This window comes from Rhodnius prolixus, unplaced genomic scaffold (genome assembly GCF_049639745.1).
Source record: "Rhodnius prolixus isolate KJV_2025 unplaced genomic scaffold, Rpr scaffold_34, whole genome shotgun sequence".
Lineage (NCBI taxonomy): Eukaryota > Metazoa > Arthropoda > Insecta > Hemiptera > Reduviidae > Rhodnius > Rhodnius prolixus.
In genome coordinates this window covers 912195-925515 of record NW_027411619.1, presented here as the reverse complement: position 1 = coordinate 925515, position 13321 = coordinate 912195, and the positions used below count along the sequence as shown (strand labels likewise).

At 41.5% G+C, this 13321-nt stretch overlaps 1 protein-coding gene across 1 annotated transcript; it reads right to left on the bottom strand.

Moving 5' to 3' along the window:
• On the bottom strand, nucleotides 1-1950 carry LOC141457606 (uncharacterized). The gene is made up of 2 exons (XM_074134812.1): nucleotides 638-1950; nucleotides 1-529 (listed from the first exon to the last, which is right to left on the bottom strand). The coding sequence occupies exons 1-2, from the start codon at nucleotides 1948-1950 to the stop codon at nucleotides 1-3; spliced, it is 1842 nt and encodes a 613-aa protein (XP_073990913.1).
• Nucleotides 1951-13321: the final 11371 nt, after the last annotated feature.

Genomic DNA, 13321 nt, shown 5'->3' with positions numbered 1-13321 from the left:
TTATGTCCTCGTAAAAGTCTTTCGTCTGTACCAAGTACATGAGGCTGTCAGTGTCTGTGTTTGTTTTAGTTTGTCAGGTCCGTATTTTGTCAGCATTGTAGCGTAGTGAAAGTCATACATCCGGACTTTGGACAGATCAAGAATGGCCATTCCAACATAAATTGGTTTGTTCATCGTGATCTGTTCAAAGTCCAGATGTACAGCAGTCAGCGTCTCAGAGTAGATCGTCCTGTCTTTAAAAGTAGGTTTTGCTATTAGTTTCCGTATTCTACGTTCGTCGGTTACCAGTTCTATTTTTGTTCGTTTTCGTACGTCCTCCATGAATTTACCAAATACCGCGTTGTTCATTAGTTTGTAGAAGTCTTTGTCAAAGTCGTTGGTCGCCTGTTGTCTCATTTGGGTGTTGAGGTCGATGTAGGGACGAAGCCAACGGGATTGCCTGAATCGCAGCGCTCTATGTACGCGTACCAACCGCAGACCTAAACCCATAGCCTGCCTCAAGTTGACGAAGTGAACAACGTATTTCTCCCTGTTGGTCAATGGAGCCAACAATTTCTTATTAACCTGTCCCGGAGGCACCCTATTCTCCGGGAGGAGGGGGAAATCGTTGTGCAGTTCGTGCAACTCGGCCGGATACTCAATATCGGCTTCTACAATATACCCGAAGGGACCATCTTCCTGCATATTGCCCCAGTCTAGAGTATCCGGATCTGATACCCATTCGAAATCCCCGTAAGGAAGCGGATTTGACATTGCCCACCCGTACAAATTATTTGCATCTAGGTAGGCAATGTAGCTAGATTCCTTATGGGGATCTCGATCTGGGTACAGATAAGCATTATCAGCTTTACCATAGCGAAGACTGCATTGGCAAATGCCACCCCTAATACCCCGCTCAACCATCAGGAGCTGGTCATAATCAGTGAGTAGATCTAACTGTACCCCTGTACACTTCAGCATGGCATCCCAAGCCAGTCCTGGGGCCGTGAAATACCAGGCAGGGTCCAGCGAATATGCTCTTATGCACACATCTCTGAAATTTTCAAAGATGTCACATAAGAGCATTACGTCTACTTTAAGGTAGAGTTCGCTGTACCCCCCTAGGGTTCTAATTTCAAAGGCCTCCCAAACTGACTGGGCATGCTGATAGTCTTCGTCCGAGATGTGGCATTCATTAAGGGTGCTGTAGAATGCCTCCTTAGGGGGTAGAACCGTCTCCCTAAGTTTCTCGAACGAATCTGTGTAGTCATAGGGGTACACTCCTTTTCTTACGACCAGATCCATCTTGTCGGCGGGGAAGAATTTGCCCGTGTCTATGAATTTATTGTTGGGCAAATTCTTGGACAACCTATCTAAGCTAGAAGACATGAAACGGAAGGTGTCCACAAATCTGACGGTTAGAGCGCCCACTTGCTTGCTAAATGAAATGTATTTCTCTTCGCTGTTGGGGATGACGTCAATGCGACTTGAGTCATACCCCAACTGGCGAACAATAAAGTGGGCGTCATAGCCGCTCAGATTGTGGAGGAAGACGGGAAGGAAACGAGGAGTGCGGTATAGGATATTACAGGAATTGTGAGCAGGACCACGATACACACCAGTGATGTGATCGTGATCCGCCACTTTAGGATCGGATCTATTGAAGGGAAGATTGCAGAGGTGACATTTTGGGGACCGTTTAAAGTCTTCCAGCTGAGATGGTGTCAGGGGTAGCATTGGCCGCTTAATGGAGTATACCAGAGCCACCTTCTCGGCCACCGCCTTTATGTAAGCCATAAATTTCTCTGCGGAATCTTCACCCGTATAGATGTAAGGTTCCGCAGGAAAATCGGCAGGAAGGCAGTGGCATATGTCTTCTGCCACTTTCACATAAGTGCAGAAACTCATAGGAAGATGGCTCTGGTAGGGAGTTGTGTACGACCGGCCCACATTGTTTCCGTTTGCATCCATTTTTTTTAAAATTGCCTCAAAATCAGCATAAACGACGAAGGGAACCCTCATTTGGTTTTGTATTTTTGTAAAAGATATTTTTGGAGGGGTCCCATCGTCGTTACAGGCTGGCAATACAATCCGGGTCGGTCTATTTACTCCACAATACTCCATATGTTCCCTCACCCGCTCGGCGATGCTTTCACCATCCAAGTTGAAATGGGTAAAGCACCGCTTACAAACGTGTACCCTATCTTTATGTTTTGTTATTTGACTGACGACTAATCTATCAAAATCTTTAATATACGTGTAATGACTTCGGCCATTCTCTAAAGTCAGGAGAAGGAGATCTCGATGGTCCTCCTTCTCCTGCTTTACCACTTTTAGAGGGTACACGTTTCCTTTCTCTCCAAGGGTGAAAACATTTATCGTGATGTTGTTGTACTTTTCAAATTTTTTCACCTCATGGAGAGGAGTGGGGAAGGAAATGCAGTCAAAATTGTACCTGTGCTCTATATTAGCATACTTACTAACGCGTTGTGGATTCTTTGTGATGAAGCAAGAGAGTATCGCGTACTGAAAACACCGGTCATCTGTATTTTGGACATTGATGACGGCTTTTTTATTGACAATGTGAGGAGGAAGAGGAATAAAGCTGGAGCCGCCGAGAGGGGTAAATTTATTTACTTTTAAGAGGACTCCATCGAACTCTTTTAGGCACCAGCCACTCCCCTTTAGTGTTGACTCCTCCATCTCTACTATAATCTTCTTGAAGCTCTCATTAAGAGAATCGTCGATGGAGGAGTCTTCATAAATGACTTTGTTCTTAGTCTTGAAGGCGCGATCACAAGTTTCACCTTTGATGTTTTCAAAGGTTGCCTCCAAGACCAAGTTATATTTCAGGGGAGAATCGCTGTCTGCCATTACTTCCTGAAGCAGACGACGCAATGTTTCTATCTGACCTGTTAGAAATTCCATTGCGTCGACTGCCCCGGAACTTGGAAGGAAAAAAGTTCGAAGAGTCCTCCCAAAGGCTGACTCCACTTCATACAAATGGCCTTGAGCTGCCTCAATACGGGCTCGTTTTGCCATGACTGGTGTTTCAGTACCGCAGCGTCGCAAATGAGCAAGCATCGTTTTTCGAGAAGAATACCTTTCTCTACAATTTGGACATTGGCGAGATTGCTCATTTGCGGCGCAAGCACGTTCATGACGTTCCTTATAGTCCCCCCGTAAAAATATTTTTGCACAATACTGACACTCCATTATTATTATTAAATTATTAAAACACAAAATAAATACAAATATATATATATATTTATAAAACACGAATGTAAAAATTAAGAATAAAAATGAATAAAGAATATAAACTAGACTAAGATTAAATTACTAAAGAAATATACACAAGAAGTAAAATTAACTATATAAAATGAAATTAAAAATTGAAAACTTAGAAAAAATGAAATACTAAAAAAAGTGAAATAATACGAATATATATTTATATATTTGTAAAAAATTAATAAAAATAAGTACTTACAGTTTAAAGAAGGCAGGATGCTGGAAAAACTGTTGACACTAAGAACACTAAACACTTTATGACCGCAGCAGAATTCGGAGCGACTTTTATAGCATCAGAAGAATCGATTATGATAATCGATTATTAGTAAAAACATGAAATGCTATTGGCTAACTATAAATGACGTCATACCCAAGGGTGGGAGATATCAGTTAGTTACTGACCAATACAAACAAGGCATGCTCAGACAAGCAAGTTGAGCAATATTAAGCCATATACAAATAATGAGATAAATAAAGAAAAGTTAATTAAAACTTATTTATATTTTATTAATAAGTTCAAAGTTCAACTTACTTTTAACTTCATAATAACAAAAAAAAATGATTAAAGCGAAAGAGGCAGCTGGCTACATGTCCAGACTTGTTGGAGCATGTTCAGGTAATCATACGTGTCATCCTATTGAGACCATAACGATATGTTCATACAGGTTTGTATAGTTGGTAAACGGAAATAATAAGATATATGCTAATTAGTTACGGTTGTAACAAGTTGTGTCATAATGTTTTAATTTTTTCTATATTTATTCAAAAATATAAATAAAACGGAAATAATATATGTGTCATCATATTGAGACTACAACGATATGATCATACAGGTTTGTATGTAAACGGAAGATATGGTAATTAGTTAAGGTTGCAACAAGTTGCGTCATAATAAGTTCAAATTTTATTTAATTTTTCAAAAAAAAAAATTAATAAATGCAGCGCATATGTATTTGGGTGCAATTGCCTTCTGTATTAAGATCTCACACAATTTACTGGAGTTTGCGCATGCGCAGATGATTAAGTTAGCAGTGTAAAACATATTCTTATTTAAATAGCAGTGGTTATATATATTACTTGAATTAAGAAATAAATCGATATTAATCAATACATATAGTCAATGTGATAATCGATAGGAATAATCGATATTGCCACTGCCTGCTGTATTAAGGTATCATACAATTTACTAGTATATGCGCATGCGCAGATGATTATGTTAGCAGTGGAAATTATTTTTCTTATTTAAAACAGCTGGTACAATTGACCAAGGTTTACGCATGCGCAGTTGATTAGGTTAGCAGTGTAAAACATATTGCTATTTAAACAGCAGTGGTTATATGCATGCGCAGATGATTATGTTAGCAGTGTAAATTATTTTTCTTAGTTAAAAAACAGCTGTTGGCATATATATATATAAACTAACAGGTACGATAAAAGCTGTGGAAGGGAAAGGGGGGCTTGCTACAGAGACCTGTCCAGTGAGATAATCATTTGGAAAAAAAGATGCAATTCTATTGGCTAGTTAGAGTGTGACGTAATTGTGGTGGGGGTTAATGCTAGTAATAGCTAGTATCGCAGTCCAAATGTCAGTTCGGGTTTAGTTTTCAGTGAGTGTAGGTCGCGTCATCAGCAGCAGAAGCAGTCCAGGTGGAGGGGGGTAAGTAAATAATTTTTCTATTACCTAATGTGAGGTTATCCATTTTTATTTAAGTTGAATATTTTTGTGATAGTGGGGGGTAATTTAAATTTAAAAAAAAAAATTCTTGGTGAGGGGGGTTAGATTTTTTAAAAAATAATTCCAAGTTAAAACATAAGAGAACATTCAAAACTAGAGAAAGCGAGACTACCACTGTGGCCGACTGGTGCAGATGACGTGTCTACCAGCACGAAGGTTGTAGGATCGAATCCCAGGTAAGTAAAAATAATTAAAATAAAAAAAAATTCACCCTCCTGTCTATCAATGGGCGAGGGGGGTGGAGGTATGTTTCATTGACTGGTACGAGGTCCGCCATCTTGTGGTCTACAGCTGGTACGAGGTCCGCCATCTTGTGTACTACAGCTGTTGGAAGAGACGCCATCTTGTAGGAGGAGCTTAGGAGGCCAACGAATACGACGACCTAGGTGGTGGTGGGAGTGGAGGGGGTAAAGGTAGGTGTCATGTGATAGGAGTCGGGCTAGGGTGGGGGTAAAGGGATGTCGTCGAGTACGCTGATTGGTCGATTAAGAAGGGTGGGGGTAGGAGTGGGGTAAAGGTGGTGTCATCGAATTCGCTGATTGGTCGATTAAAAAGGGTGGGGTGGGGGAAGGGGCGTGGCCTAAAGCCCTCGTCGAGTTCGATGATTGGTCAATAAGGTGGGGTGGGGGTAGGGGGCGTGGCTTAAACCCTCATCGAAATCGATGATTGGTCAATAAGGAGGGGTGGGGGTAGGGTTAGGGGAGGGGGTTGGGAGGGGTGGGGATGGCCGCCATTTTGTATTTTAGGTGTGCCAGAACCCCCAAATCCTATCTACTAGCCTTCTCACCTCTTTCCTCCTCTTTTCGAGGTGACTGTTCCACCAGACTGTTTTCGACCTTTGTGGTCTGATATTTTCCGGGCAGTTATCCTGATAGGCCTCTAATATCGCCTCGTTAATATGGACCACTGCCTGTTCGATGCTCTCCGTCCTTCTAACATCAACCTTAAAGCTTGTTAGAGACTCTGTGAGCGCTTGAGTAAATCCCGCCCAGTGGGTTTCTCTAGGGCTTCGCAGCCTCTTGATAACCAGGGGCGGGACGCATATATCGAATCTGATATGCCTATGATCGGAACAAGACGGCTCGTTCGATACATGCCAATTAATTACGGTATTTGACATGGAACGGGTGGCTAGAGTTAAATCCAACACCTCCCTCCTAGTTGCAGTCACAAAAGTCGGGACTGATCCTATATTAGACACATGCAGCTTTCCGGAGATAGCTGAGCTTCAGGGTACCCCTCCTGCACAATGGCAACTTTGACAAAGGAGAGGGCCTCGCTGTAGGATTTCTCCCCAGCCCCAGCCCCTCACCAGAAATGAATTCTAAAAGTAACTTACCTCTGGCGTTGTCGTTGGTGCTCCCCCATGCAGTATTGTGTGCGTTGGCGTCACACCCCAGTATCAGCTGCATTCTCTCTCTCCGGCAGTGGGCAACAATGTCGCCTAACAGAGATGGAAGGCAGTCCTCATCTCCGGGAAAATAGGCCGAGCAAACCACAAGTTTTCTTGGTCCTCCCTCGGTGATGATATTTAGAAGAGCTGTAACAAAATCTCCAGAGCATAGCTCCGGTATAAGTGTACATCCAATTCCATACTTAAGCACTATACAGGCTCTGGGTCTACTAGCAGACTTGCTGTATAGTGTCTTCCCTAATTTGGGATTAAGACCCCGGACAAACCCCCCATGGTACCATGGCTCCTGCAGTAGGGCTAAATCTAGCCCCACGCTGTCAAACCTCCAACACACCACGGCCGAAGCAGCCTTGGCGTGGTGAAGGTTTGCCTGCACCACTTTCAGCACCATGTTAAGCGTCCAAGGTGGGCGGGGCGACGTCTCGAGTTCCCGCGGCTCCCCCCCGTGTTTCAGCGGATCCTGACTCTTGCTCCTGGCCGCTAGGACTCTGGGGCAAGGATCCGCTTCCACCCGGGAGTTCGCCCACGGAAACCTCCATCGCCTCCACCCTCTCTCCTTTGGGATATCCTACTCCCGCCGGTAATTCGGACAGAGCGGCACGAAGGGCCTCGCGGACCATTTCCCCCTCCAGCCCACTCTGCCCCCCCGGCGTAGATTCTATTACAGGGTCTGTGGCTTCCAACATCAACCCCTCCTCTTCCGTTGATGTTTTGGCCTCTTCCGGGCCCTGATATTTTGAGGACTTCACCCTAAACTTCACCTGTCCCCAGCCGAAGAAAGGAGACAAATTCAGCCTCCTCAATTCGTCTAATGAGGCCCTGTCCATGGAGAAGGTCCACACCTGACCGCCCTCCACGGGCTTACAACCCCAAACTTTCCAGTTGTCGGTGCATAACTTTTGATTGCCTACCTCCAACCGTTTCAGCACTATATCGGCCTCTACTCTGCTGCCATGCTCATCGGAGATAAATACTACTGCGGTTTCAGGCCTTGGAATATCATCCCCTAGCAACGGCAGCAGCCTGGCTCCATCCCAGGGTCTGAGCTTGGGGACAATGTCCCTAAGCCACTCTGCACTGAATTGGTCAGCACAGGTGGCCAAGACAAACCCTGGCCTATACATGCATTTGGCTAATCTAACCTGCATGCTCCCTTTTGGGATTTGATCGTATTCCTTCAGCACGGCCTGTTGGATGGCGGTAAGCCTTTCCGGAGACAGCTGAGCTTCAGGGTACCCCTCCTGCACAATGGCAACTTTGACAAAGGAGAGGGCCTCGCTGTAGTATTTCTCCCCAGCCCTAGCCCTAGCCTTCTTTGCCGGCCGCCATTGTTGTGGAGATTCCCCCTCTGATCTGGGTCTTTTAGCTGCTGTAAAGGTTTGCTGGGCCCAGCGATTAAAGTTTTCCCGGATTACCTGCCTCTTGGCTTCAACGTAATTCCGGCCCCCTCTAGTAAGGGCCATGACCCTCTTCTTTGAGCTACCCGAGATACGCGCCGCATGCACTTCTGCATCCGACATGTTCTCTATCGCCTCTAGGGAGTCTGCCCTAAAACTAGATCGTTGTCCACCTCCCGCCCCTAGGGCCTCAGGTGTCTTAGGTTTAATTGTGCCGGCCATTTTGGTTGGAGGATTACCCATCCCCTTCCCTTGGCCTTTGCTGGGTTTTACTTCCCCACTTGTACCACATTTTTACGGCCTTTGGCTGTTACTGGTTTGGGATCGGCCTTAGAGGTCGTGGGGTTTTCACCTCCACCCCCCTGGCCTATTACAGTCCTTTCAGTCAGTTGGTCCCGTTGTTTCCGTCTACTTTGTTTTCTTTGTTGTCGTGTCTGTTGTTGTTGTTGTGTCTGTTGTTGTTGTGTCTGTTGTTGTTGTTGTTGATGTTGTTGTTGTGGCTGTTGTTGTTGTACCTGTAGTGTCGGTTGTTGTTCTTGTGCTGCCCCTCCCGTGTCTTTGTTTTTTTTTTAATGTCCATTTTGGTCCCAAGAGTAGCTAGGGAATTAAAAAGTGCGCCCGGCCAGAGCTCCGCATGGTCGGGTAAGGCTACTTACTACCGGGGGGTCGCCTGGTACCCCGGAGGATCCGTTACTGGCACAAAAACCCCTGTGCCATCCATCTCTCAGCATTGAATCCCACACCTTGGATTGGGGGGGTGTTTTCCAGAGCTGCCCCCGGGGACACCACCCTGGTGACGAGTGACTTCCACCCTAAGCCACCCGGGATTTTTATCGACATCCATGTCTAGATCCGCCGAGTTTAGTTATCCAGCAGGGCCACCTCTTGCAGGATGTAGTATAACTTAATGCTACGCTCGGACGGTCTTGGTGAATAGAAGGTGAAGCCTTAACTATTCACCCTGGCGGAATGGAAGCCCAAAGGCTCCTCTCCCGTTGGCCCCGCCCCCAGACTTGTTTTTTTCCCAAAGTGTGCCCTGCGTCGGTTGGCGCAATTGGGTGAGCACACAGTGAGAGGGGGGTGTGCTGGTATGGATGTGTAGCCAAGCGTGTGGTGTGTCGGCCATGTTAGCGTCATACGTTTTGCGTTGTGAGAAGTTTTATTAAAAACTGTGTCTCAGAGCACTGATTATTATACATTTAAACTGTTGGACTATCTACATATAGAGATTCATTTAGAGCCTCTTGGAAAACTGTGTCTTAATTCACTAACTAATCATCTCAAACTGTTGGACTATATGTATACAGATTTATACAAGTATGTAATTATTGTAATCATTCTTCCCTTTTGTAATTATACAAGTTGTTTCTCCTCGTTTGTATATCGTCTTATACACTTGAGTATTTTATTGTGTTTATTTCGTGTCAAGCACCTTAACAAGTATTAAGTCTTTGCTCCCTTGTATATTGCCCTGTACAAATCATTATTGTAATCATTTTTACCATGTGTGTATTTGTCTTTATGAATTGTCAATAAAGTGTTAAATTATTATCTATTCAAAAGTGTTCTGAAGACTGGTGGCGTCCCCCACTATTCCAGCCTTTAATTCAAATTGCGTTTATTTCCATCACCCCCCTTTTTGAAGATTTTTCAGAATGTTTTACAGCGGAAAGGTTTCAACATCTCCCAAAAAGATTTACTATTTTTTATCTGTAATAATGTTGCCGAAAAATTAAAATCATAAGTTTTTTCTTCTTTTTTAAAAAACACCTATATTTCTTTTTTAAGCCTACGTATTCTTATATTAAGTATTCCGGAAAACACTCTTTTTTGCAAACTTTCAGAGCTTCTTTCAATTCACCTTTTAACGTTTTACATTGATTATCGTACCATGGTTTACTACTAATGGAATGTGACTTTATAATTGATGAATGAGAATACATTTTACAATCTTTACCAGCTTCATGTATTGCTTCTATTAAATTTATATACATCTGTGAAACGGAACAAACAGTAAAATCAATGCACAATTTACTGCTTAGTAACATGTTATTGTAATATTTATTAAGCATCAACGGTTTCCATTTAAGAGACATAAATTGATCTTCTGGAGCAGTTATGTGGTTAGAGTTAAAATAGTTTTGAGCTTGTATTAATTCCAACAAAAGAATAAAATGATCAGTTGGAGTGTACACTTGGATAACTTTAAAATCCTTAATAAGAGGAAAAAATGATAAATTAGAACAGAGTATATCAACCACACTTTTACCAAGTGAATTCACCAGAGTATAATTTCCACAGTAATCACTCTTCGATCTGCCATTAATTACAAAAAAATTGTATAATTCCATCATTTCAGTAAGCTGCCTGCCTTCTTTATTAACAACTTTGTCTAGAGATTTCCTCCTGCAATTCAAATTAGAAGCCTCAAAATATTCATAAATTGTTTGATTTAAATCTGAAATACGGCAGTTGGTATCCCCTCCCAACAAGAAAGGTACATCATTAAAGTTATTTTTTATATCAGCAATAGTATCGTTTAATGACAGTAATGTTTCAAATTTATCATAACTTGGGCCAATATAAATTAGAAAATAGAAAAGAATTACAATTGACAAAAAAAGGTTTTGTAAATGTAAAGAGCAAAAATATCCAGTGCAGAGATTCTCTAATTACTCTAACATGAACCAAATCTTTTCTGAACAAGACACACAAATCACCTTTTGCTCTTCCTTTTTTATGGACTTTAACTGCTGGAGAGGAAATGTAGTCAAATTTAGTTAAGGCAGAAGGAAATTTCAACTGATCACTAGTACAGTGAGTCTCTATTAGACCGATTATTAATAAGTCTTGTAAACACAAAGGAAAATCGCAAATATTTTTCAATCCATTAATGTTCCAAACGACAATTGAAGGATTATTGATAGAAACATTGTAATTTAAAAGTCTTACTTGGCTGTTGCCTAAGGAAACACCTTCAGCTGCAGACCTGAATCGTTTTTTGGAAGTGGTGTAGATTGATTAGCCTTGGTAGTTGGTAGTTGTAGTGAATGGCAAGCTAGGCGTGATGGTTGTTGGAGACGGCAAAGTAGACTTGTCACTCACCACATTAGACGGTGTAGGCTTTAAAAATCTCGAAATTTTATTTGACGGCATCTTTTTAATCTTGCGTTTCTTTGATGCTTTCCTAAATTCTTGTGACAATAACAACTCATCGGTTTCTGTTTATCCTCTCCAGTTGCTAGCGAAGAACATTCACCAAGATCAACAATACTATCACATCGATATTTCGTCAGAACTTCTTCATTCCTCACAAGTGTAGGCTGAGACCCTTCTTCTTTCTTAATAAATATTCTTCCTTGTCTAGTCCAAATAGACTTTATTTTACCTACTCTCTGTAGCTCCTTTCCTCTGCGGAACAATCTGTAAGTTTCACGGCCCAGGTCCTCAGAAATATAGATACGCATCGGACTGATTGTTTTATTGTCAGAGAATAAATTAGTATTAACCAACTCTCTTTTAGCCCAGAATAAGTTACAAAACTTAATTTTTCGTTTCTAACAAATTTTATGATTATTGGTGGAGATAGCAAAAAGCGATTTACTTTTAGGCGGTAAAGAAATTCAAAATCTGCCTCAGTAAAACTACATTCAATGAAATCACCAATAGTTTTTATTACAGAAAAAATATTTTCTTCATCAGACTAGGGTATATTTGTCAGTCGTACTCTATTAGCATGAGAATCCTGTTCATATTCCCTCATTTTAGAATTTAAATGGCGGATTTTTTCATCAAATAACATGTGCTGTTTATGTAATTTAGCATTTTTTACGTTTAATATCTTAAGGTCATTTCTCAAAGTGTTAATATCTGCCTTAATATCAGATTTTAAGCTAGTAATATTGTTCGATAAGCTTTGATTTTCCGCTTTTAATGCATTAAATTGCTGTTGAAAGGAAATTAAAGTGTTGTTTATGCATCCAAGCTGCTCAAACAGTTTTTCAAACTTATCAGAATCTCCCATTTTTGTATGAATTTTCAACAGAAAAAGAAATATATAAATATTGCAAATATAAGAAATTGTTTGAAGGTAAATAATAAGTTTGTGAACTCTGGACAGATATAATTAGCGAGCACAATGTTTGTCGATATACACGAAACCGACACACACACACACACACACACACACACACACAAATCCCCACCACTTGTAGTGACTGCACACACTGCTTCTAGTTTAACTAAAAAGAGATTTATTCATAAGCTAATAACATTAAAACTATTCGACAGTATTTAAACAAAATTTCCAATAAGTAAGAACACTTGTAAACTTTAACTTTGTAAATTTTCATGAATCAAAACTAACTAGAACTTAGAGAAAAATTAAATTATAGTAGGAGTACGATCTTTTCTCCACCAGAGCTAATACCCAACAGCAGTGGTTATATATTATTATATTAAGAAATATATCGATATTAATCAATACATATAGTCGATAGAAATAATCGATATTGCAACTGCCTGCTGTATTAAGGTATCATACAATTTACTAGTATATGCGCATGCGCAGATGATTACGTAAGCAGTGTAAATTATTTTTCTTATTTAAAAAAACAGCTGTTGGCTTCTATATAAATTAAAAGGTACGATAAAAGCTGTGGAAGGGAAAGGGGGCTTGCTACAGAGACCTGTCCAGAGAGGTAATCATTTGGGAAAAAAGATGTAATTCTATTGTCTAGTTAGAGTGTGACGTAATTGTGGTGGGGGGATACTGCTAGTAATAGCTAGTATCGTGGTCCAAGTGTTAGTTCGGGTTTAGTTTTCAGTGAGTGTAGGTTGCGTCATCAGCAGCGGAAGCAGTCCAGGTGGAGGGGGTAAGTAAATAATTTTTCTATTACCTAAAGTGAGGTTATCCATTTTTATTTAAGTTGAATATTTTTGTGATAGTGGGGGTAATTTAAATTTAAAAAAATTCTTGGTGAGGGAGGTTAGATTTTTAAAAAAATAATTCCTAGTTAAAACATAATAGAACATTCAAAACTAGAGTAAACGAGACTACCACTGTGGCCGACTGGTGCAGATGACGTGTCTACCAGCACGAAGGTTGTAGGATCGAATCCCAGGTGAGTAAAAATAATTAAAATAAAAAAATTCACCCTCCTGTCTATCAATGGGCGAGGGGGTTGGAGGTATGTTTCATCGGCTAGGAAGAGGTCTGCCATCTTGAGGTCTACAGCTGGTATGAGGTCCCCCATCTTGTGGTCATCAGCTGGTACGAGGTCCGCCATCTTGTGTACTACAGCTGTTAGAAGAGACGCCATCTTGTAGGAGGAGCTTGGGAGGCCAACGAATACGACGACCTAGAGGTGGTGGGAGTGGAGGGGGTAAAGGTAGGTGTCATGCGATAGAAGAAGGGCTAGAGTGGGGGTGAAGGGATGACGTCTAATACGCTGATTGGTCGATTAAGTAGGGTGGGGGTAAATGTGGTGTCGTCGAATTCGCTGATGG

What these genes read in the sequence shown, in the direction of transcription:
- LOC141457606 (XM_074134812.1), bottom strand. Translation starts at nt 1,950, where the DNA reads ATGGATGCAAACGGAAACAATGTGGGCCGGTCGTACACAACTCCCTAC. An exon ending in ATTGTAGAAGCCGATATTGA is followed by an intron (nt 530 to 637) that starts GTATCCGGCCGA and finishes ATTGACCAACAG; the next exon opens with GGAGAAATACGTTGTTCACT.